At 44.5% G+C, this 27,011-nt stretch overlaps 1 protein-coding gene across 1 annotated transcript in view; it reads left to right on the forward strand.

Moving 5' to 3' along the window:
• Positions 1–27,011, forward strand: part of TNFRSF21 (TNF receptor superfamily member 21) — a 64,388-nt gene that overhangs the window by 8,648 nt on the left and 28,729 nt on the right. Inside the window, exons 2-3 of the mRNA XM_075269217.1 lie at positions 7,227–7,839; positions 16,653–17,087. Of these exons, the coding sequence (XP_075125318.1) occupies positions 7,227–7,839; positions 16,653–17,087 (1,048 nt within the window). The remainder of the gene's footprint in view (positions 1–7,226; positions 7,840–16,652; positions 17,088–27,011) is intronic.

Consider the following 27,011-nt stretch of genomic DNA (forward strand, 5'->3'; position numbering starts at 1 on the left):
CGAGACGTGCAGGAACAGAGGGGATGTTGTGATGATGATCACTGGGATGTTGAGCCATGCCGACTCCAATGCCGTGGCCAGCTTTGCTAAGTTACGCAGTTGAGCATCCATGGCGTGAACAACCCGATCGAGGTGGTCCCACAGATTCTCGATTGGGTTCAAGACTGGGGAATTTGCTGGCCAAGGGAGTACGGTAAACTCATCCTGGTGCTCCTCGAACCACACACGTACACTGTGAGCTTTATGACACGCCACATTGTCCTGCTGGTAGATGCCATCATCCTGAGGAAATACAATTCGCATGTAGGGGTGAACATGGTCCGCAAGGATAGATGTATACTTGTGTTGCTCCATCGTGCCTTCCACAATGATGAGTGCACCCAGATGGCTGATGACACATGCCCTCTGCGATTGGTTATTTAACGTTGACGTCAAAAGTAGGCAGTGGTCACATTAGTATGACAGGACTGTGTATATGGTGGACCATTAGCCTACTTGCCAACATTCTCCCAAGTCTTCTGGGAGAACAAAGGTGCAAAGTGGTCCCCACACATTATAATCTGTTCCACAGATGGGTGCCAACAAAGAGGATTCTGAGTGCCACCTCTGGCATGCGTGCCATAGGTTTGCCATCATGGCCATAGACTATGATGGAGAGAAAAGTCCTCCATGCAGTCCTCTATTTTCAGATGTGATCCTTGCCCGACCAGTGAACTGGAGAGTCTCTTTATCCAGATGGTCCCACATTTTCAATCCAATAGGCTCTTTGATCCCCCCACCTTTGCCAAGTACCGGTGTCGGCCCTATCTCTGACTGTGGTGCTACGAACAGTCTCTGTATATCTTGGGCCTAATGCTGAGACCTCACAGTAGTCTGACTCATCTCCCTGAATCCTCATGTCTTGTCCAGTCATCTTTCTTGTCGTCTTGAGGAAACTCTCCACGATATTTCCAGTCTAAGATGGCGCTCTTGAGAACACTTACTCCATAGAGCTCTCCTACACCATTTACTTTGCCCGTTTCCTCTGATACCTGCAGCCTTATCTGCCTTCTGTATTATTCATGTCCTGGCGGGGTGATAAGGGCGATTTGATGCTTCTGGGTAATGGCTGCGATATAGTTACGGCTCCTTGCTGGCGTGTAACCCTTGTTGTGCTGGAAGCAGATGTTACGCACAGTCTTAAAGAGGCTTGACGCCAAATTCGCCCACGTGTCATCCCAGGACGTCCGTATGCGCACAGTAAAATTGTTGAGTTAGGCCTGTAAACACTTTAGTCGTAAGACGTGAACGCCATTATTACGGGATGTTGTAAAATAAGTCAGCGGGGAGCTGTGTAACTATCTGTACCCTGACCGAACCAGAAATAATCCCACTAGACTGTATACTGTGTAGCCGCCACCCAGCTTTCTCAGAGTCCTGAGTGGTATATGCAGTAACATGGATTACAGAAAACTTTGTGGGGGTAAAACAGAATAAAAGTCCTCCCCTGTCCTCGGCACCCCATGGTACAGTCCTGGGCTCCTTATATTCTTGTGCTGGGGCTGTAATTCATGGACAACCCCTTTAAATTTGGTTGTCCCTACATAGCTAGGCCTCATGCACACGCCCGTTGTGTGGGGCCGTGAGTAAAATTCCGGATAGGTCCTATTCCTGTTCATTTTAGGGACCTTGCTCCCTGGCCTCAATGTATGGGCCGCATAGGCACGGACAGCGCACCAACACGCACATGGTCATATGCATGTCGCCTTAGTATAAGCACTGGTCTGATGGCATAGGAACATACCCAGGGTAACGCCTAATCGTCAATTTATTCATATATTTACAGGAGTAACAACAGAGGCACATCACAGCATTGCAATTTGGTACATGAGCACAGATTGATATTCTTGTAATGAATGGCTTGGTTGACCGTTTATTTCAAGAATAGTCTATTTTCCAGGAACCTTTTATTTTCTTGATGCAGCCTTGGGTGTGAGTGGAGTGTAAAGTCACAGCATGCCCTAATTTAATGGGACATTTTATTACTTTATTACCTCAATGACTAAGTTGTTGCACAAAAATGCAGAAAAAATTCCAGCGCCAACTTTATGGGGTTGGGAGGAACAAGGAAATACTATTTCCTACCTTCAATACCAATTTGTGGTTTAGGGGACGGCCTGAGCGGGGTCCCGTCCGTCACTGCCTGTTGGCCAGGGAGCATTACAGAGGGTCAGGCGCACTTTCAGTGACATTTTCTAAGAGTAAAACTGTCTGTGCCAGGGCGGCGTCTTCACGGATGTTTGTGGTCAGGATGATAGAGGAACCACGAGCCCCTCTCGTGACTGTCTGTAGTATGGGAACAAGACTTTGAAGCTACATTTAGTCAGATCAAAGCCTGGACTGTGTGACTATGTGGTGATGTATTTCCTCCCCGGGCACTATTATGGGGGGCATTGGCCTCGTGCACTTCTTGAGTCTCCTTATAGTTTCCTATAGCAAACCCCATAAACCTTTTCCTTATAAGGTTGGAGGAATAGGGGGGCAATTGTAAAAGTGTTCACCCCCTGGTGTCGACTAAATAAAACCGGTTTTCATTGATGGAACATGTCCATGTAAGAGTGTCATCAATGGTGGTCTTAGATGTTAGACCTTCACCTATGCTCAGATCCACCAGGTGGTGATAATACAGATGACCATTTAGTCCTATCCTTAAAGGATCTGTCATTAGGCCTGAAAGGCCCCATGACCTACATTAGTCAAGTGGGCGGGTCTCAGACTTTCTCCACCACCTGACAGTAAAGAGCCTAATTCGCATACCTGATGTCCACCCGCCTGACAGTAGGGAACCTGATTAACATATTGGGTGGTGAAAGTCCTCTTAACCCCAAAGCACAGGATAGCGATAAGCGCCAGTCCACTGGTGGAGAATGCGGGAACAAAAGTCCCACTTAATCCTCCATCAGAGTGAAGTACCAGTGCACTTGCATCGCTGGCACTCCATTGACTTCTTTGGGGTCGCTGAGATTGTGGTTCTGGTTCCTGGTCATTCAAGTGCACTGGCCCAGGGATTCCAGCTTACGCTAGGTTCACACTAGTGCCTGGAGTCCGTTCTGAGCTTTCCTTCTTCTGCATGCAGAAGACTGAAAGCTGTCAGACCGGGTCCGGCCGTGAGCGCGGAGAGCGTAAAACGCTCACCGGCGCTCACGGCCGGACATCTTTCAAACCCATTCAAATGAATGGGTATGAAAGAGTCCTGCAGGTTTCCGTCTCCTGCTCAGTTTTGTGCAGGAAACGGAAACCTGCATAACGGAGACCGGGCGCAGATGTGAACGAGCCCTTAATAAGGTTCCTGGGAAACTAGGAAAATTTCTCTCCTCCCTCCCGATACTTGTGATTTAACCTGACTGCCTAGGGCATAGCTATAAATGTTGAAGGAGTAGCATAGAGTCCTTTGGAGTCGCAGCCATTCGTATGTAATAGTACAGGCTATATTGTTTGATTATATTTGTTATCTACAGACCATGGCAACAGCAGATTTTTCGGTTTTCTCAGCATCTTTGGTTTATCAAGTCTCCTCTCAGTTCTCCAATCTTTTCTTGTAAGCGCCCCCACCCTGTCCTCTACAAGAAGATTTTGTGCTGTTGACAGGATGTGGTATAAGGGTTGTTTTTTTATGATAGTATTTTTCTTGTTTTTGTTACTTTCAGCAGTTCTTATATGTTCTCGTTCTTAATCTGTACCCAAACAAAACCTTCATGTTTGTATTTGTCTTCACAACCAGATCTTGAGTGACTGGTTGTGTTTGACTCCACCATGATAGAGACCTGCCTGAGGCTGCTGTAACCTGAAACTGCTAGAGGAGACAAATGAGAAGAGATCTAGATTGTACATTTTGTAACACAATTGTATCCTGTACTGATCCTGAGTTACATCCTGTATTCTACTCCAGAGCTGCGCTCAATATTCTACTGGTACAGTCACTGTGTACATACATTACATTACTTATCCTGTACTGATCCTGAGTTACATCCTGTATTATACTCCAGAGCTGCGCTCACTATTCTGCTGGTGCAGTCACTGTGTACATACATTACATTACTTATCCTGTACTGATCCTGAGTTGCATCCTGTATTATACTCCAGAGCTGCGCTCACTATTCTGCTGGTGCAGTCACTGTGTACATACATTACATTACTTATCCTGTACTGATCCTGAGTTACATCCTGTATTATACTCCAGAGCTGCACTCACTATTCTGCTGGTACAGTCACTGTGTACATACATTACATTACTTATCCTGTACTGATCCTGAGTTACATCCTATATTATACTCCAGAGCTGCGCTCACTATTCTACTGGTACATTCACTGTGTACATACATTACATTACTTATCCTGTACTGATCCTGAGTTACATCCTATATTATACTCCAGAGCTGCGCTCACTATTCTGCTGGTACAGTCACTATGTACATACATTACATTACTTATCCTGTATTATACTCCAGAGCTGCGCTCACTATTCTGCTGGTGCAGTCACTGTGTACATACATTACATTACTTATCCTGTACTGATCCTGAGTTACATCCTATATTATACTCCAGAGCTGCGCTCACTATTCTACTGGTGCAGTCACTGTGTACATACATTACATTACTTATCCTGTACTGATCCTGAGTTACATCCTGTATTATACTCCAGAGCTGCGCTCACTATTCTGCTGGTACAGTCACTATGTACATACATTACATTACTTATCCTGTACTGATCCTGAGTTACCTCCTGTATTATACTCCAGAGCTGCGCTCACTGTTCTGCTGGTACAGTCACTGTGTACATACATTACATTACTTATCCTGTACTGATCCTGAGTTACATCCTGTATTATACTCCAGAGCAGCGCTCACTATTCTGCTGGTACAGTCACTGTGTACATACATTACATTCTATGCTATTTATTCCATTGAGCGCCACAATAATAAGCTTCTCAGAGCTGTAAATGTCATAACTCAGATTATTAAGACTACAGTTATATATTTGCAGAGATACCAATAAATTATTAAAAATATCATTTGAGCCAAAATGATTTCTGGTGTTCTGTCTCTCCATATTATTATTGTATGTGACCAGTTTATCTGGATGAAGAACTATGGCGCCCACTCCCCATACCTAATGATCCACACCAAACATACAATCCTACAAAACGGGGATATTTTTATTTTTCCTCCTTTTAAGGGGATATCTTCATCATATAGACTGGTTTTTATGCCATGCCTTTGTAGCAGAATCCTCATCTATTTACAGTGCCCCAAAATGTCACCTTGGGGAGGTAGAACCACCCCATTGTTGCCTCCATTTCTATCATATACTTCTCTTTGGTTCTACTGCATGGTCTAGATTGCCCAATGGGTGGGAGCAGTATCATCGACACGTGTTCTGGCCTGGACTCCTTGACATGGAAAGAGTCCTGAGTCTAAGCAGTTAGTGGAAAAGGAGCCTGGGCAGGAATAGGGTGGACTTCTTTCCACACCCTAGATAGGCACTTCATATGGCCCTTTTTCAGGAGAACCTAAGGAGAACCTCACTTTGTCTTATGGTGTATGTTGCACCTTCCTGGATTCTGCATTCCATGATGACCTTTGTAATCTCCTGAAGATCTGGACCTTATTACGGAGAATTCCCTTCTTACTTTCACAGCGCATGTAGTCATCCTCCAGGAATTCATGTAGTTACTCATTCTCAGGGTTCCTGTAACTCTATGGTGATGTCATCATGGCTCCTGCCATAGGTTACGACAGATAAAGCCGGTGACCGGGTTTATTTATGGAAAATCTATTGGCTTATTCACCGCTCTGAATCATGAGCTTTTGTCTAATGATTTATTTGCTTGTCCTGTTACCTCCAAATTATATGTTCGTTTACTTAACAGAAGCTAAAAACAGGAAGTTTATCTCTGTCTCACTGGCGGACACTTTCTAGAAGTATTAGAAATCCCTGATCCACCAGGTAACGAGGAACTTGTGGATACATAACGCTGATGGGTTCTTCAAAAAGTTCTCAGTATTGGGAGCTCCTTTGGTTGGAGAAGACAATAAAAATGGTTTAGAAGAGTCTGAGAAAAAACTTTTGGGGTATTTTGCCGCGACTCCTGTTTCGTGGTCTTCCACCAGACTCTACTTTCTGGTCCTTTGCAACACATGGAAAATGACCTCTTGGCCAGTCTCCAGTTGAGGTGTCCCTTTCAATCTGCCACCCTCCATGCAAGGAACTTCAGCAAAGCCCATTTGACTTGAATGGAGTTGAGGTACAGAAGACTTGGCCGAGTACATCCCCATGTAGGAAAAAAGACAAAGGGGCTTAGCCAGAGCCACTTCCATTCTTGGTAGTTCTTGAGATCATTCCACTGCATATCATATTGATATAGTATATCCTAGTGATCTGTCATTAAATCATGTGATAGGATACCCCGTTTACTAATTTTAGGGACCATGTTGACCATATGAATTGTGTTTTTCTAGATACACAAGCTTCTGTTCGGGTCTTTAGTCCTCCTGATACCTTGGCTTCAGCTATCTTTTTACCTGCTTTCCTCTTCAATGCCTCAAAATGTCTTGTCCGGTTACTCTGATCTTCTCAAAATTTGTCTAGATAATTCTTCAGTCTCCTCATGCTCTGGAGATCGGTCAAGCAGGCTTTAGATATTGCTTTTTGTTCTAGAGCAGTAGATAGACTGGTAGATAACATCTATGACTGGTGTAGCTCCGTCATGCAGCGCTTTTCTACCCATCAAAGTGAAGAACACCATGATGAGAACCCACTGGATCCCACTATGTTACAGGGATCCATTGGACAATGTTTGTATCTGTTATGTGGCTGATATGGCAGTAAGAACAAAGCCTAATTTGGTGAGACCACCACCATTTCTCAAGTTGGCCACTGGCTTGTAGGCGAAACCAGAATCTGAAGAAACAGTAACAAATAAGGTTCCGATGTGTATGTTGGGAAGATTTTGTGATGTATTCCTCTGGGAGATTGGATGAGTGACCCTGTTAGGATTGCAGTGGCTTACATCACCTATAGCCCTAACTTATACCACCATATGCATTTTCTAATGTCTCTTCATGGATTTGTGTGGTCTGTACTTTTGGAATGTACAAGAAGAATCGTAACCCAAGATTTTCGGCATGTTTTAGGTCTGCCCCTTGTTTCCACTCAATGATGATGATTTCTTCTCTTTTCCTTTTAGATTCTGCTTTGCCATCTTGAAACCACGGGAGCTGATCCGGTACAGTTTTCTGATAAGAAGACGATAATTCTACCATCTGGGAAATATTTGTACACCAATCCTGTGACAAAGATCAATGTAACATGTGATAAGTGTCCAGCTGGCACCTACGTGTCCAAACACTGTACCCAGTTTGCCCTTCGAGAGTGTAGCCCTTGCCCCAATGGCACCTTCACAAGACATGAGAATGGGAATGACAGGTGCCATAATTGTAGTCCACCATGTGAACCACCCATGGTCATGAAAATGCCTTGTTCTGCCTTGTCTGACCGTGAGTGCTCATGCCCATCTGCAATGTACCTCCTCAATGGCACCTGTGTCAATCACACTGTGTGCCCTATAGGATGGGGTGTAAGGAAAAAGGGTAGCGAGACTGAAAATGTCAAATGTAAGACATGTGCCCACGGTACTTATTCTGATGTGCCTTCAAGTACTTTAAGATGTAAGACCCATACCAACTGCTCAGCTCTGGGCCTGATAGTCCTCGAGCCTGGTACAAACGAACAGGACAATATATGTGGACCTCTCCCATCCTCCCCATCCAAAGACTTCTATTCTCCACCCGCTGAATATGGTAAGTTGTTTGTTCGATTTAAGAATTGCTGTTGGATATTTGTTCAAAAATTGTGTATTTTTTTTTTTTTACACTATTCTCAATATTCTTTTCCTTAATCTACTTTATCTTCATTCTCCCAAATGTTCATATTCCCTCTAGACCCGTTTTTCCTTTGCTACTTCCTCTAGATCCATCCCTATACGCTGCATTTCCTTTGCTTGTATTCTAATGCCTCATCCTCTAGATCTATCCCTCATTGCTTTATCTCTGGCATTTGCCTTTTCCCTTGCTTCTCCTTCTGTGCCTTGTCCCCTCACCGTTCTGCCTTTTCACCTCAGCCTCTACCTCTGCCCCCAGAGTGAGCTTGCTACTTTGTGCTCCGCGGGGGGAGGTCCTTGTTTTATCTTTTTCTTCCTCCTCCAATCTACACATACAGCCTTCTTCTCTACAGATGGTGCCATTTTGCTCAGCTAATCCATATAGTCCATGTATGTAGCCTGCATAGATCGAGGTGACCAGGAGGGTTTTGAAATGTTAGCCTGTCTTTTTCTTGTTGGTGTTGCTGGATTTCATTGTCCTTCTGTGAGCCACAGTTCCAATGGTAGACCAAAAGTAGGTTTTTACAACCACAAGAACCAGTGTGACTCAGGAAGTTCGGTACTCCAGTCTAGACTTGACCAGCGCAAAAGTATATGGAAGTCACTTAGACTTATGACAATCCTGTCCTATGCTACTAATATGGATGTTTGTGAGTTTGGATGTTTGTTCCTCAATCACGCAAAATCAGCTGAATGGATTTGCATGGAATTTGCCACATACATAGATAGGAACCCTGATTAAAACATAGGCTACTTTTTATCCTGGGAAATGATGTCACTACATGACCGCAGTGAAGGAATTTAGGTTCACACAACACTAAAGGACCTGTGATGATGTCATCACAGGTCCTTGAGCCATTCTCAATAGGATCATGCTAGCCAGTGGGCGGAGCTACACACAATTTTGTGGGCGGAGCTGTATAGGATGAAGCTGGACAGTGTGAAAGCTGAAGAAAATGGAGTCTCATAGAAGATCAGGAGACTACAGAACATGCAGGCTGTGTGTGGGCAAGAGGAGTATATCAGGTGTAGAGTTTCAGTGAGTACTACAGAGAATGTGGTGTTCTGCCTCTGATGGGGGAGGGGGGAGAACTTTGGCACATTTCAGCAACATCCGTTCAGCCCTTTGTAACAAAGAAGCTGCTCAGACAGTCACATAACCAAACCCCTGTAATCACAATTGCCCGATGTCGCAGAGTTTAGGCAGTGCTGTAGCACACCTCTATAGGTTCTACATATGCAAATATGTACATACAGCTGGGTATCCTACGCATATGCAGCGATGTAGCAGAGCTGAGACGCGGGAGCAGGCTGATTGAACTGTGGCAAATTTCTGCAACATCCATTCAGACACTGACATAAGAACACCTCTCTAATCCAAATGGCCAGATGTAGCAGAGCTTAGGCAGTGCTGTAGCACAGCTGAGTGCACTCTCCATATGCAGAGATGTAGCAGAGCCAAGACGCGGGAGCAGGCGGATCATCCACAACAGCAATTGGCTAAATATAAGCGGCTCAACACCAACCCGCAGACGAAGTCGCGGGCAGATGCTAGTTTCCTATAAATAGAGTATATGGTGTTCCTCTAGAGCAGGGGTCGGCAACCCCTGGCACGCGTGCCAAGAGTGGCACGCGAGGCATATTTTGCTGGCACGGCAGCCAGCCTGCAACTTTCATACACTAAAATTGAGAGGGAGAGCGTCCTTCAGTGCTCTGGTAGAGCTGCGGTGTAGGACACGCCCCCTTCTCTCCCTGCCACCAATCAGAGGTGAGCCTCTCACTGCACGGGATAAGGGCTCCCTGGACCTGCTGCTACATGTGAGGAGGAGCTCCTGCCGTCTGCAGCCCTGAGGAGGAGAGGAAGCAAAGTGAAAGTAAAAACACCAGGTAAGTGTGTGTTACTAACTATTCTTATTACTGTCAGGCATTTGGGGTGATTACTTTAGTTTTAGTAACTCCATGTGCCTCACATTAATAGCAGTTAACCCCATCATGTCCCTCACATTAACCCTGTGTGGCTCACATAAGGGTTACTGATATGTGAGACATATGGGGGTACTAATAAAGGACCTATAAAATGAAGATATTTACTTATTACCTCCATATGTCTCACATATCAGTGTCCCTTATGTAAAGCACACAGGGGGTTAATGTGAGGGACATGATGGGGTTAACTGCTATTAATATGAGGCACATTGAGTTGTAACCTGCAATGCACATGACCAGACTCTTTATCTACAACTGTGGATAAAGTACAGACCTATATATTTCAATTGACCCATATATACAGCCATTCTTTTTGTGGCTGTGTATCTGGGCCAAATTGAAGAGCTGAAAACTATTGAGCAGGTTCTATATCTGTCCTATACATCCCCTATATCTGTCCTATACATCCCCTATATCTGTCTGCATTTGCAGCCCTGTCAATTCATTTTTAATGTATAGGTCAGTGAAAACCACATGCGTGCCACTTGTATGCAGGAGGTGTAAGGCTGAGGCCCCATGTTGCAGAAACGCAGCATTTTTGTTGCAGATTTTGATGCGGTTTCAACCAAAGCTAAAAATAGCTACAGAAGGAATGGGAAATATATAGGAAGCTTCTTATACGTTTCCCTTCTGATAAATCCACTCCTGGCTTAGGCTCAGAAAAACACAGCAAAATATGTAACAAAAAAGGCTGTGTTCCAACAACGTGGGGCCCTTAGGCTAAAGCCCCACGTTGCAGAAACAGCTTTTTTCGTTGCAGATTTTACTGTTTTTTTTTGAGCCGAAGCCAGGAGTAGATTGAGCAGGAGGGAGACATATAAGAAGCTTCCTATATATTTCCCAATCGTTTTCTAGCCATTCTTGGCTTTGACGGAAAAAAAAACGCAGCTAAATCTGCAATAAAAAAGCTGCATTTTTGTAATGTGGGGCCTCAGCCTTAGTGTGATTCTATTGGGTGGTGACACTGTAACTAGATGCAATTATAGCCAAATCCAGTTCCTGGGTAACAGTGCATTCACTTTGTTGTAAGTGTGACACCCATTAATTCCTGGCTGGGGTTTTGCTGTTACTGCACCGCCAGGAACTAAAAGTGACTGAAATTAATCTGCGTTTCACTTAGGGAGCGTTCACACTACCGTTGGTGTCCGACAGCTAGTGTCCACTGCTAATGTCTGTTCAAAATCTCGCACGGACATTAGCAGCGGACACTAGCTGTGTCTGTGACATTTTGTATTGATTTAAATGGACATCGGGTGCATTCGTTTACTGTTCGTGGGTGTCCTTAACTGCCCGTTCCCAAAGATGTCCGACTTTTCAAGCAGACAGCAAAAACCTACATGTCAGGTTTTGCTGTCCGCTTGAAAAGTCGGACATCTTTGAGAACGGACAGTTAAGGACAGGCACGGACAGTAAAAGAACGCACCAGGTGTCCGTTTAAATCAATGCAAAATGTCATGGACACAGCTAGTGTCCGCTGCTAATGTCCGCACAAGATTTTGAACAGACATTAGCAGCGGACACTAGCTGTCGGACACTGACGGTAGTGTGAACGCTCCCTTACAGAAAACTGAAGATACTAACGGCCAAGGACTGGATGGAGCATACAGGTACATTGTGTGTCAGTTCTTCACAGGTATGACCTCACTCTGCTCCCAGTCACATACATTACCACTAATTGTGGGTTACACATGTACTTACATTGCTTCTAAAGGAAAAGCACATGTGTATCCAGGCAAATAGTGGTAAGTGCATGTGGCTGGGAGCGCAGTATGACAGCACCCCTATGTTGCGGTTTGTGCTATATGACTTTAGTGTAGGTGTCGTCAGCTTTACAATTATTGCCCGGCACTCCGAGGACCTCATCTTTGATTTTTTTAATTTAAATCGGCACGCCGAACAGAAAAGGTTGCCTACCCCTGCTCTAGAGTTAAAATGTTCCAGCCATAAGGTGTCAAGTTGTTTTGTAGAACTAATAGCTTATATTGAGATGAATGCTCTTATCAAACACCTGAGAAACATTAACTATATGTTACCGGAGCTACTTCTGCAGATCTGCACTACGACCTCCTTAAAGAGGACCTTTCACCATCTACATCAATTTCACCTCTTTCTATCCTTCGATAGGCTCTGCTCCACTGATTCTGATGGTTGTAATTTTTTTTCTCTAGCTCCCCACCATTCCTGCGCAACCAATGCACTTAGTTTTGTGCACCCAATATACTAATTAGACCCTTGACTGTCATGTGGGTGGTCCTGGATGGAAGCAGGTGGTCTGAGACCATCCACCTTACAGTAGAGAGCCAAATTAGTATATTAGGCTTTGTAACTATGAGGAATGATTGCTCAGGAATGGTGGGGGCTGCAGGAAAAAATTCCAACTGCGCTGGAATCAGTAGAGCGGTGCCTATTAATTTATGCAAAGGGTTGGTGGAGGTGGTGAAAAGTCCTATTCCAGCTGAAATCACGCATGCAGTTTTTTTGAATCAAAGCCAGTAGTGAGTCCAACAAGTATTTATGAAGGCTTTTCTTGGGATTTGATTCTGATTTTTGGCTCAAACTGAATTGGAAACTTCATTTGTGTTTCCAGCTTTAAGATGCCCAAAGCCACCACTGCAGAGCTCTCCCAAGTCATCGGTATGGTGTCCAAAGTTGCTCCTGTAGAGCTCTGCCAAAGCATATGTCTGATGTCTGAAGCCGCTCCTTAGGGCTTTCTTGGAGACTGTTCATGTGGTGTACAACCACTACATTTCCCGCCAACAGTTGCGAACTTCTACTGGATACGTCTGTAGTTGCTGATCACTTTAAGATGTCTTCACTTTCTAAATTGCATAAAAAATTGCAATGGGTAGTTCCAATATTTATTGGAATCCATTGGAACAAAATAACCCCCAAAACACCCAGACAATGGCATGACCTCGTTTGGAAACAAATGCTCAACAATTCAACAACCAAAATTGCTTTGTTTATTTCTCTTCGTTCAAGACTATGGGTTCAAAAATCTTCCCACTTGCCCCATAACAGAACTTAAGTCTGTCTGTATGTCTACAACGACCGGTCACTATTTACTTAGGAATGGAAGAAAATCTTACACTGCGTCAAAGTCTGAATTCTTTCACGAGGTCGCACCCGAAACCTTAATACGTTGTCTCCTTGGACCGTCTGTTGAATTAACTGGCCATTAGCCAAAGATAATGTGGTGAGAGTAGATAAATAGTCATAAGAGTTCACGCGTAACACGGGCTTGGAGTCAAAGAAACAGATTTCCAATAGCCTAGGGCCAATGTCAACCCATGGTCATGTACTATCGGCCATATGGAGCGTGTACATGCGTCTTATCTGTGACGTAAGTTGATAATATACATTCTTTCCTATCTCTAATATACAAGTTCTTTCATGTTTGAGTCCTATTAAACATCACTTAAAGGGCATGTCCAGTCAGAGTAGATATTGATACAGTGGAAATATTGGCATTCTTAACTCTCATGATCAAGATTTATTTATTTTTTTTTCTAATTCTCCTTGCTTAAATATTTATTTTACTCACAACCGTCTTCAGAATAGAGAACTGACTTCATATTGTCTGTGGGAGGAGCTTTTTCCTGTGCTCTCTCTCGCCCTCTGCTGAGCAATGCAAATTTTGTGTGCAGTCAACAGGATAGAGGAAAGGAAGTGAAGTGACTATGGCTCTGGGCTTCTTTTTGGATTGGGGTGGTGGTGGTGGTTGTTACTTTTTACGATGACCCAACTCTTGGGTTGATAAACTAGCATGTCTTCACTAATGGTAATCCTAAGGCCTCAAGAGAGTCTACCCCACCAGAATGTGGGGCAGTTAGGGAAATAAGGAACATACCGATTTTGTGTCAAAGGTCGTTCTTGCTGCTGCGAAAATCAGGTTAATCCGTGGGCAAATGAGAGGTTTGGAGCAGCAGGGGTGTGGCCGTACCTGCCAGAGCAACCATTAATGTCTGAGGTCACCACAAGAGCCGGCACCGAACAGGTCCCAATATGCAGCGACCTCCGGAAAAAAACAGGTGATCAGGTAGCGATGGCCACACCCCAGGGCATTAGCTTTCACATTAAAAGTTGATGTTCACAGCAGCCATATTGTTGCTTGACACACATAACTGCACCTGCCCCCTGCCATAATGGAAACCAAACAATTATCTCATTCTCTCTCTCACTCAATAGTTTTATTTATTTTTTGGTCTCTCCCTTTTCCTCTCTTGTGTTTCATTTCTTTCTAATTGTTCCTTTTTTGACAATAACATTCACATTTCATTATTTTTTTTTAAAATAATTAAGTTCTTTTGGTTGTGGTTACTATCACTCATGTTTTCCCCATGTTTTCTTTCTTTCCTTTCCTTTCTCAATCATGTTCTCTTTTATCTTTCTCTCTCCTGTTCTTTCTTTCTCTGTTTTTCTCTTTCATTCATTCATTCATTCTTTTTCTTTCTTGTGTGTTCTGTTTTTTTCCCTCTCTTTTCTTTCTATCTATCTATCTATCTATCTATCTATCTATCTATCTATCTATCTATCTTTTTTCTTTCTCCCTCTCGCTTTTTCTCTTGCTTTCGCTTTCTTTCTCTTTTGCTTTTTCTCTCACTTTTTTCTCTTGCACGCTTTCTCTCTCGCTTTCTCTTGCTTGCTGTTGCGCTCTCTATTTTTTTTCTCTCGCTTTCTCTCTCATTTTCTCCTTTGCTTTTTCTCTCTCGCACTTTTTTTTTCTCTCGCACTTTCTCTTCTTCTTTCTCTCACTTGCTCTTGCGCTCTTTCTCTTTCAGTTTTTCTTTTACTTACTTTTTCTCTTTTTCTCTCTCGCTCTTTCTCTCTCTTGCTTTTTTTTTTTCCTTGCGCGCTTTCTCTCTCGCTTTCTCTTGCTTGTTCTTGCAGTCTCTATTTTTTTTTTCTCTCGCTTTTTCTCGTTTTTTCTTTCTCACTTTTTCTCTTGTTTTTCTCTTTCGCTTTTTCTCTCTCGCACTTTTTTCTTGTGCACTTTTTCTCTCTCGCTTTCTCTCACTTGCTGTTGCGCTCTGTATCTTTTTCTCTTTTTTTGCTTGCTTTTTCTCTTTCTCTCTCGCTCTTTCTCGCTCAGTTTTTCTGTTTCTCGCTCTCTTCTATTTTCTCTCATTTCTATGTATTATAAGTACATTTTTATAACCTCTTTACACCCTGTTTCGATGTGTGGAAGTGTAACCATCTGTAGTAAAGTGTCTGGTACAGTGGTGGACGGGATGTATATCTTGCCTGGTTTCCTCACCCAAGTGAGAGAGAAGAAACCCAGAAGGATAAGTGCTGATCTAGCAGAACCTAGTCTACTAAGGCTCTCTTGTTTGTTATATGAGTTGGATTTTTTGGACTGGAGTGCAGGTTGGCAGTGGGAGTCTCTGTCCAGACTCGTAGTCCACTACAGGTTTATTCCCTAGTCCCAAGTGCTCCCAGGTGAGGCTTGCTGATATTCATTATTGGTGAAGGAAGTCTGGTAAAAGGAGGTGTCGGAGTGAGAGAAAGCCGCCCTGAGACAGTCTGTACAGTTTGGTCACCGCACTTGGGTGACATGTTTGTTTGACCTGCTCTAGGCTACAGAGGTATCCTGGTGTACAGTTAGAGCCGGGCAGGCTTAGGTTTTGTTTGCACTGTGTTTTTATGCAGAAGCCACCAAATAAAACACCCCTGGACTTGAAATCTACTACCTGTGTGAACGGTGTCATTGCTGCTCCCTACGATGTGAGCTGGACCCCTTCAGCCATCTTTTACTAGAGCTCGGCATTGTGCCATTACTGTGTTATTCCTCCTGAAAACAAAGGAATGAATCGATAACTGAGTATTGCCATTCACTTCATCAATGGGGCTGCTGACACGCCAACATAACAAGTCTCCAAGCAGTGCCAAAGGGGTTTAGATTTTTAGACCATTTGATTCTGGAAATGACTGCCCATCTGGGGTCACAGACTCCACCAGTGTAATCTCCTCTCCTAGATCTGTGACCTTTCAGAAAATTCTTTTTGACACGACTTCCCCTTTAAATTTCTTCTCAGGTAAACTAAGGTTAAATCAACAAAACTATAAATCTGTTCATTCTGGGTCGAGTTTAATTACCCATTCCGCTAGTCATTAATTCAGCTCGGGTAATTAGGAAGTTCTGTGAGGGTTTCGTGCCAGGTGGATGGCTAATGTTTAAGATGGAAAGCTAATGGGGAAAGGTTTCCAAGTTCTCCTTCACCGCCTGTGCATCTACACAAAGATCTACTTCATCTGCACTTTGCTTTTTTTTTTTTTTTTTGACGTTCACTTCTGGTTTCCTAATTTTCCGAGCAGCAGGTGTGCGGTTTACTGATCACTTGTCTGAGCTGGTAGAAGGCATAGGTTCCTGCCAGAATAAATATGTGATGTCACAGAGGAACTCGACAAGGAGGTTGTATGTGAGTTCAGATTTAGGAATATCTACGCCTTGCCGGGACATCCATGGCTTTCTATACGGAGCCGTCACTTGGAGGTTGGTCTTTCTGTAGAACGTCAAGTTTTCGAGGTTCCAAGAATTTGAGCTTGAGCTTTGTAGGGCTCTGTGAATGCCCAGGAGAAGTTAGTCTTGCTTCTGTATGCCTAAAGTCAGTGTCGTCTTGGAGAACATCAACCTTCCGAGGTTCCAAGACGTTGAGTATTGTAAGACTTGTGAATCTCCTTGGAAAGTTAGTCCTCCTTCTTTATTCCTAAAATCAACAGTGTCGTCTTCTCTTCCTTGTCTTTCAGAGCCGACAGATGTTTACAACGAAACTGAAAAGAATGGAACAAAATACTTGAACATGACGGAAGATCAGGGCATGGGACACCAGCTGCAGACTCCGGACCGAGGGCAACCCCAGGTGACAGATCTTCAGCAACCTGGTGTATCAGGAAAAGGTGGTGAAGGAATCAAGAACACCATTTTTAAGACCACTAAAAGAGGACCTCCACGTCAAGTTCCCCACCACTTTGACATCAATGAGCACTTACCTTGGATGATTGTACTTTTTCTTTTGCTGGTACTTGTGATCATCGTGGTCTGCAGCGTCAGGAAAAGTTCACGCACACTGAAAAAAGGACCAAAGCAGGATCCGAGCTCCATTGTGGAGAAAGCTGGCTTCAAGAAGTCTACTGCATTAACTCAGAACAGGGAAAAGTGGATCTACTACTGCAATGGACATGGTGAGTACAGTAGTATGAAGGTGGTCTTGGTCTCGATTGGTGCTCAAATGAAGGTCAACAGGGGGGTGTTTGGGTTGTCCATGACCTTTCCAAGATACAGACCAACACAAGTAGATTTGTAACTGAAGCCTAAGTTGTCTCTTTTGCTGTTGGTGGTCAATGCTTGTAGATAGATGAGTACCATGATCTTGTAGAAAGCTGGGACTATAGAAATATGTTACACCAGCTTCTATAAATTTTTGGAATTTTACATATTTTTTTTAATATAGGGGGCGCTCTTTCCGTATATCTGTATCAGCGTGCTCTTTGTACATTCACTTCTCCAGCTAATTGACTAATGCCTTGTGTAATGTAATGTTCATTAGCGAGGTGCGATCACAGCGGCCTGATAACTGTGGTATAATTAATAGATTAATCCTTAATGACAGGAAAAGTGAATCTGATGACATCACTGGATGGGTGAAGTAGCAGCTTAACAGGACCCCGCACTTATGTCTCTTATTTCTAGCAAAAAAATATACATATCGGGCAGTGTTTTCTGTTAAAGTGGTATGATGGTTGTGGGCGTACCTTGGGCCCCATTCAGGACCAGTGCTAAAGTTGTAGTAGGGTGCTTTTATTGAGTTACTGAAGTTGTGCTGAAAAATATGGGTGTTTTGACAGGTATTGTGTCTGAGGTCTTACCTTAAATCCATAGATATGAGGGCCGGGTGGCGACATGATTGTTTGCTTTGTGCAACCTTATGCAATGGGGTAAGTTTGTCTTAGGATTCATGCACTTGAATATATCTTAGTTTTGTATAAAGGTGCATGGGGTTGAACCTCCATGTGCCTTTGACTTTACACGGCAGCTTACAGAGGTTTTTCTGTCGGGTATCTGAGCATGCTCCTTTGGATAAAGTGAGTAGTGAGCTTTTCTACCTTCAGAGCAATGCTTATCCGCATCCTTAAAGGGAGTGTCACCAAGCCCTCAAGATAGGAACCCAACCCTGCTGATAGATAGGTTCAGTGCCGCACCTCCAATGAGACGACCTGAAGCGACTGCTTCAGGCGGCGCTATGCCAGGCCCCCGGGGGAGGGCGGCTGTCCTGGACTGGCTTAGCATCACTGTCTCGGCAGCCCGGCATGGGAAGCGAGCGGTGGATTGGGGAGGCCCTGTGGACGCTCCAACGGCCTCCACTCACACTCAGGCAGAGCTCAGGCCTGCTCTCTGCCTGCTAATGCTGCCCCGTCTGCTCTGCCCCGCCCCCTTCGTTCTTCCCCACCCCCTTTCTGTCGTCCGCCTCAGGCGGCATAAAAGCTAGGTTCACCCCTGGATAGGTTAGGGTCACCTGAATCCAGTAGTGTTTTCCACTTGTGAATCCATGCCTCCGTTGCCGACATATCGCTGTTTTGTCAATATGTAAATGAGCTTGAGGATGTTGTCTTTGCTTCAAAGAGCTAATTTGCATATTGACAAAACAGGAATACCTTGGAAATGGAGACATCGATTCGCAGATTTTGTTTCAGGTGACCCCAACCTATCTGCGGGCTGTGTTCTGGGCACGGACCCTCTAAGGCAGGGGTAGGGAACGTACGGCTCTCCAGCTGTTGCAAAACTACAACTCCCAGCATGCATACTTGCTCTGCTGTTCTTAGAACTCCCATGAAAGTGAATGGAGCATGCTGGGAGTTGTAGTTTCACAGCAGCTGGAGAGCCAAAGGTTCCCTATCCCTGACCTAAGGCCTTATATATGGCCTTTACAATAGGATATACAGACTTGGCCCCCATGTTCTCGGGGCCAACACGACCGTGAACGGCGATAATACGACTCCAGGGATCATGAAACCACAATCCTAAAAAGAGTGTCAAGGGTTAATGGGCACGAGCAGCGTTCATCCGCCGTTCAGGGCTGTTCTTTGGAGACGTCTTCTATCTGTGCGGTCTTTTTCGTGAGATTGTCCTTGCAGAAAACGCGGCTCGGAGAGCGTTACTATTTTGGAAACTCTTAGAATAAGTGGGCAATTTAAGAAAAATATATAATCCTTTCTGCGGTTACCATGGAAATGCCAGGCAGTAGGCTATACAGCGGCACCGTATCTTCAGAAATGGAGGAACTCTGCCCGATAGATCGACAATTGTCTTCTAACCTTCTGCAGCATTGAATTCTCTGTCAGGGAGCTTAACCCTTTCTGTTAGAGCAAGATGCCCGAGATGCAAATAACAAGCATGGACCGCTTCAGACACCGTCCTTTGTGAGCACATCTAGACGGTGCTCATTCTGATCCTCCTGGTTCATAAATAGAATGCCAGAACTACAGTGAAGACTGACACTGGCACCAACAGGGCTGCAGAAGTGCAATAGCATGGGGATTAACCACAGGAGCAATCTGAATTTGATCCCATCATGGTCTGTGCGGGAGTCACTGTTTGGTAGGGGTCTCCATTTTTGGCATTGCCATAAAATCCTGAATGCTTGACCCAGCAGTGCTTAGGTCGCATTTAAAGGGATTTTCCAATCTTGTGCATATAAAGTATAATGAAACGTTTAGCTACTTTTGTAACCTTGCAGTTTGCCACTGTTTTGTAAGATCTCTGCTTGCTGTCAGATACTTAAGACTATATTCTTACGTCAATAATATCAGATTGGCGCAGGTCCGAAATCCAGGACCCTCGCTGATGAGTCTATTGAGGGGTCCCTGAAATTGCCACAAATTATGGGGTGGATTCTGCCCCACAATCGGCAACAGCCTCCGCCCTTATTCCTCTTAATATTCTGCATTGTGAACCTGCCCTAAATAGACACTTTGGGCCAAATTTATTATTTGCTCATAGCGACCAATCACAGCACGGTTTTCATTTTGTGTTTTGCTCCTGACCTATAAAGCTGCACTCCACCACAAATTCTGCCCAAAATCCACCACCCATTCATTTCAGTGGGAGGCAGTAGCTGATTTTTTTTTTTTTTTTTTTTTTTTTTTAATTTTTATTTTTTCCCGACTAGAGGAAAAATAAGCGTCCTGCTCGTTCTTCGGGTGGATTCCTCTTGCGAAATCTCATTGAAATGCATGGGAGGCGAAAAAATACACCGACTTGTGCGGAACCTGGTGATTAACCGCTTTTTAAGCCGATGGGGTTTCTGTTTTTGGGCCTCCCAAGTAGACCCGTAAAACGGAAACCCGAACGCTAGTGCGAACCTAGCATTAGACCGTTTGCCCCGTGGGAGAGGTTTATTATTAATTTTTATTAGATTTCTACCATACCATACCATAAGTTACTAAATGATTACGGTTTTGTGATACCGCCTACTTTCACAAAAAAGGGGCGAAAAACTGCCTTTAATGATGTCGGAAATCTACATCTGCTATCGACTAGCGTAGCCTTCACTCCAGGCGCGTTCTCTGCCAGCGCAGGAGATATGAAAACGCCATTCTTCATCAATCGCCCCATATGTGTTCTAAATGTGTCCGTCATGTGTGTGAATAAGGCCTTAGCCAAAATTGAAGGTTGGGCAGGATTCTAGGAATTTTTCTGTAGAATAGACTGCCTGGTATAATCCATTGTGTCTGCACGGCCCTGTGCCCGGGGGGACTGGTGCTGAATATTAAGCAGAGCCCCCTCTGTCCCTCATTATTAGAGACGTGTGTCATTTGTCAGCTCTCTGGCAGGATTTATGGTGTGTAATAGCTATAACATAACATTCATTTGTGCCTAGATTTCCCCCGGGGCCGGCGGCTTATGAGCGCCCATGCATTCATTTCGGCCTATTAGCCGGGTATGTGCATGGCGTGGGTAGAACAGGTCTGAACCAGCTGCGCGGCCCTTTAGATGTGGGTGTGCATTGCTATTTGAGGTTACGGATGTATGGGCGCGTGATTCAGAGGGCACCAATCTCAGGAAATTCCCAGAGAAAGTGACTTCTGTGTCATGGTCTGGGGCGCTTTCTCTCTCCTATTAGATCAGCCATGTTCTTGTCCCCCATAAAGGGTCAGGGGTCTTTCTGGTTTCATGTAATCTTTTTAATATATTTCACGTTTCGCTTGTTTTCGAGATCTCTGCCTGTCGTCAGTCTTGTTCACATTGAGAGACTGAAAACCTTGTTGTTACTGTGCATCTATGGATGTCATATTTTATAGATTTGTACAGCGCGGACCCTTAAAGGGGTTTTCCAGGATTTATGAAAGGGATTTACTGCCCTCATATCGCTTTATTAGAAGACAGGATTAGTCATTGCTTTGTGATCTGCAAGCGTGGGACACTCCCACCCCCCTCCCTGATAACACACACAGCAGTGGACGGGAAGCTTGTGCAATACTTTCCCTATACAAGTCATAGGATCGTTGCAGCAGCTCGGTCCACGGCACAGTGGTGCTTCCAAGGAATTGCAACGCCACTCCTAATACCTCAATAGGACCTCGCTGACTTCCACTAGTCGCTTCAGCACACGGAGGCTACTGAAGCAACTGATCTGTGTGGGGTCCATCAGTATGAAAAAACAATTTGGGGCTAAAAATCTGTTTGATTGTCTATGCTTAGGGTAGGTCATGAGATCAGCGGGAGTCCTACACCTGGGACCCCTGCAGATCAGCAGTTTGAAGCAGGAGCAGCCAATTCTACTTCACAGGCCATGTGACGTCACATTCATCGGTCTCCTAGCCTGTGGCCCGTTCACAGCTGAACTGCCATACAATACACTCTGCTGTTTCTTGGTAAGTAGTGCAGCCTCTTCAAACGACTGATCAGTGGGGGGTCTCGGGTGTCGGACCCCTGACGATGGTCTTCAGTCGATGAGTAAGCCTGGAAAACCTGGTCTGAAACTGGTCAGACATGTTGAGGAGATAAACTGGCATGAGAGGTTTGCGTTAGTGGCTTATTCCCCTTTCCTCATTGACAAGACATGCATGCTCAGCGGGCAACCATCCACGGTATATGGGCACCCTAATGATATGTTCACACACAGGAATTTGGCACTGAATTTGAGAAGGATCCCTCCTCAAAATGCGCTCCAAATTCTGACTGAAACCAGCCTGTTAATTTTAATCAATAATTTCAAATGCAATGGCCCACGCCCCTGCCCTTAATATTGCGGTAGATTATGTGGTCTCAGGCAGGAGGTATAACTTGAAGCTCTTCGGCCACAATGCAAAATTTCACCCCACTTGCCATGTTAGAACGATAATTCTGATGTCGGCTTATGTTGTAGATGTGGCCTTTAGGTCTCCAGGGACTCTAGGGCCCAGTAATGGCTCCCCCTATAGCTACGCCCCTACTGCAGACCATTGCATCAGCCCGGAGAGCTCGCTATGTCGATGAGACTATTACACATGACGGTAGAGGAGCGCTCCGCTCACGTCTTGCTTTGACATTTACAGTTTGTTTTTTTCCTTCGAGGCGGCCAATAAATCAAGCAATTTGGCTTAAACCTTGAATGAGTATCAGTCCAGATACTTCCAGCGGCCGCATAATCTGATAGATGAGGTTTGTGCGGACCAGGTTCCTGTATGTGTTCTGTCATTTCCCAGAAGTGACTCCTCCGACCTTGTGTTCAAAAACAGAGAACATCGACTGTCTCCTCAGATACCGAATAAAAAATACACTGAAATCAGGAGATAATTTAGTTGTTTACCGGGACAATACTTAATGGGGTTATCCTGGATAAGCCATTTATGGCCATGAGGCAGGGGAAGGTAAAAAAAAACTAAATAAAAAAAACATACTCTCCTGTCTTCAGTACTCTGGTGTCTCCCATTTTAGCTCTATCCTCCTGCCGCGGGGTTTTGTTCCAGCTGAGGCCAATCGGTAGCCTAGGGAAAGGACACGGGACATCACAGGTGACGTATGCGAGCGATGTCCCGTTTCCCTTACATAGCCTGCTGATTGGCTTTGAGTCACGTGCGGTAGGGACTTACCCCAAAACAAAACCTCGAAGCAGGGGTTTGTGTTATTTTTCACCTTCCCACCCTCATTGCCCAAAAACTAGTTCTCCTGGACAACCCCTTTAGAGCTTTTTGTGGCCTATTCCCAGGATAAGCCATAAATTCCTGATCAGTGAGGGTCAACGGCCAGCCCCCAGACCGATCAGCTGTACGGAACGCCATCTCTAGTATAGTGAGTGGGTGCCATTGCTGCAGATCAATGCTCATTGCAGTCAAAAGTGGCTCCGTATACCTGAGAAGGTATTTATGGCCTATTTTGAGGGTAGGATCTAAAAATCATAACCCTGGGAAAGACCGTTTAAGGTAGACATACCCCTTAAATACCTACTCTACTAGAAAATCGGTAAGACTACCGAAAAAAGGTATAATGGAAGAATCTTCTGCATCGGTCTGTCTGTCATTTTATATGTGTCATGCCCCCAAAAAAGGGGTGTCGTCTGTACACCAATGGTCCACGTCATAAAAAGGTGGTATAAAATACCTACAAAAGGTGGACGTGACCTCACAATCTCCCCCAAAATTTCTTCTTTGAGCGCCATTCTTGAATTGCACCTCTGGCAGTGGCTGAAGGGAGCGGCCAGGTTCGGCACATCTCCCCGGGCTCTCTTACCCCTAACATCTGCCATCACCTAGAGCCAGGACACTACCATGCACATTTTGTCATCCCGTATTCTCCTGAAATCCTTTTGGGTGCAGAGGGAGAATATTGGATGGATAGGGCTGTTATCAATACGGCGGAGGAGCAGGCATCTTCTTTGCAGCAGATTTTGCAGTGATGGTTGGATTTTCATGAATGCCCATTTTAAAGTTTAATGGGATTTCTGGGGTGAAACAAGGATAAAGTAGGAAATAATTTATAGGATTCTGTGCTGAGAGTGGAGAGAACCTCATAAGCTTTCGAGTCCTTAGGTTATAAAGCAAATCTGCATGACAATCAGAATGTAGCCGAGATGTCTTCTTCTTCTCAGCCTTCTGCAGATATCAGCCATGGGTTCATGTAGCTCAGTCCAAGAGCAGGTATGTTACTATGAATGTGTCCACATTATATGGACCATATTACGGCCTCAAATTCTGTCCAGACTGTGGGTCTAATGATCCGAACTAACAGTACCGGACGTTGCTATAATGCTGCTAGTATGGGTCATAAGATGGGATTTACAGTATAATGGGGTCCATACATCCAGGAGGGGCGTGCATACATTAGGTCAATGGCTGCAGTCACCCCCTTCTCAGGATCCATAGAATAGACAATGGATATCTGATTGTTGGGGCTCTGACCTCTAAGGGCAAGTTCACACTGCTGTCTATAATGTCTGTTGTTCTCCTCGTCACAGGATGGAGGAGGTCTGACTGCACAAGCATAAGGGTGTGTTTGCTCCCTGCCCAGGGGCTCAAGTTAAAGGGGCTCATCTCTGCTCCATTCATTTCAGCGGGTCAACTACTGATAGCTAAAGTGCTAATGAAATGAATGAAACGGTGGACCAACCTGTGCCCCCCCCACCCAAAAGAGCGCCATATCTGTCTACTGGCTGTGTATGGTATTGCAACTCTGCATTATTCACCTCAAAAGTGCCAAACTGCAATACCAGGGACAAACAAAGGGCAGGTGTGGCACTGTCATGCAAAAACAACACCAAGTTTCTTTGATCTTGTACAACTCTTTTAACTCTGCAACATGGCTTCTGACCCACCCTTAAGTGTAGGCAGTTGGAAAGTAGCAGGGGCTGTCGACCTATCGTGACCAGGGTGAGAATCCTAATATTTGCAGGGTTTTTTGGTTTGTTTGCTTTAATCATATTTTTTGGAAAAATTTTTGAACATAAAAACTTTTGGTTGTGCATTCGTTTTGTGAAGCAGCCCCATGTCCTTATACCCTAGTGTAGCATATGGACATCATGTAGGGCAGAGGTCTTCTCTTAGGACCCCTCTCTATCAAACCCCAGCCATCAATGGAGACCCTCTGAATGGCTGTGGCTTTCCCTTGCACTATTCTCTGTTTGTCCCGACCTGGACTCTTGGCACGCTGCAAATCGTGGCGGTGGCTCCTTTTATGGAAGGCATTGTGTGAATTTGTTACGGTTTGGACCCAATTTACACTGCTAAGTACTGCTAAGTCTCCAACGTTCAGCCTGTCCTTTTTCGTATAATTCATAATGGGCATATAACACCCCGGGGGTGCGTTGTACGATTCTTTCGCCGTACTCTCTTTAATTGAAGCCATCCAATTATTCTTGTTCATGGCAGCAGGAAAGCTCCGGAGCCTCAGGACGGACGGCAGGCTCATTCTCTGCATGGAAACACATGAACCCTGAGCAGAAATAGACTGGTGTTTAGCGTCATGACATGGGGGGGTTATGAAGAGGTTGGGTTTTTAGGATGTTGGGAGATGGACACTATAGCAGTATCGATGGCAATGTATGAACTGCGGATGGGGGCAGTATTAGCTTCTTTGTATTTAACGTCTTATAAAACCATGCTACGTAAATGAATAGTACAGATGAAGAGAGGAAACTTTGTAATATGTCTTAATAAATAAATCTGTTTCCTTCTCCACTTATTAGGCTGTGTTCCTTCTCCTTGTCTTCACTCAGACTGTTTATTTACATAGTCTGTCTCCATATTTACAGAAATATGTTAGCGTCAATGATCCGCCTATATTCAGCAAATTGCTTCCGTCGATGGTTCGCCTGCTCCGGCGTTTTGGCAGCTCTCAAGCTGTCCTGCTGCTGAACTTGTTCCTTACGCCGTGCCTGTGATTGTTCCAGTATCTGAGTAGCTTGCTGGGACACCATATAATGAGCATGTTGTTGACGTTGATGGTCCGGCGTTTAGGCCTGTGGCTGAACTCGTTCCTTGTGTTGTGCCTGTGATTGTTCCAGCATCTCAGCAGCTGCCTGGGACGCCATATACAGTAATGAGCTTGTTGTTGATGTTGATGATCCGCCTACTTCGGCGTTTCGGCAGCTGTCAAGTTGGCCTGTGGCGGAACTCGTTCCTCACGCTGTGCCTGTGATTGTTTCGGCATCTCAACAACTCACTGGGACGCCATTTAACGAGTGTGTTGTTGGCATAGATGATCTCCCTCAGCTCCATTTGAGGAGAACTTCTGGCTATCTTCATAGCTCTCCTTGTTTTAGAATTTTGTGACAAATTAGTTTTTTTTTTTTTTTCCCCATCATGTTTAAAATTGGCAAACTGACAATTTGGATTAAAGGTGTTTTCCCATCCAGTGTGTCAGCACTGTCTGGAGCAGATCAGATAATATGCAAATGCTTGTACAGAATGGGCTCAAGAGTTAGCTGTGTGTTTACATATAGAGATAACAGACCTGGCTTTATCAGAAGTTGAGATAAGCTGCTGCCAAGTGCAGTGTAATATAGTATGTGAACATAAATTCATAACCGTCGTGAAGCCATGTCATTTACCGGGATAAAAAGTAGGCTACGTGTTAACCCAGGTTAAAAACTATGTATGTGCCAAATTTCATCCAAATACTTTCAGCTGTTTTTTGCCTGATAGAGTAACACACATCCAAACTTTCACACTTATAATATTAGTAGGATTTTTTTTCATGCAGTGGTACAGTTATATCTTGAATATACAGGAGTGTCCGAGTACCAGTGTGTATGTCTTTTCCAGCAGCTTACCCCTCCTCTTCCCCTTCTCCGTAGAAGAAATGTGTAGAAAATAACTCTGGGTTTGGCAAACCTGTTATATATCTTGAACCTTCTGTGCCCAACGTAATGTTGAGTCAATTGCTACCTCAGGACTCCCTATAGCTATGCCCCTGGGCAAACCCTTAATTGCACAAAAATCACAGCTGAATCATACCTCAAAGTGTACCTCTAGTTATAATCAACTTTTCATAAGTGAATAATACATTTAACTAGAAGAACCATTGTAATATATCTTAAGGAGATCTGTTTCCTTCTGCACTTATTAAGCTGTTCTCCTGCTCCTTATAGCCATCCCCATATTCCGCCTCATACTTAGAGCTCTACGGAGAAG

This window comes from Leptodactylus fuscus, chromosome 3 (genome assembly GCF_031893055.1).
Source record: "Leptodactylus fuscus isolate aLepFus1 chromosome 3, aLepFus1.hap2, whole genome shotgun sequence".
NCBI lineage: Eukaryota > Metazoa > Chordata > Amphibia > Anura > Leptodactylidae > Leptodactylus > Leptodactylus fuscus.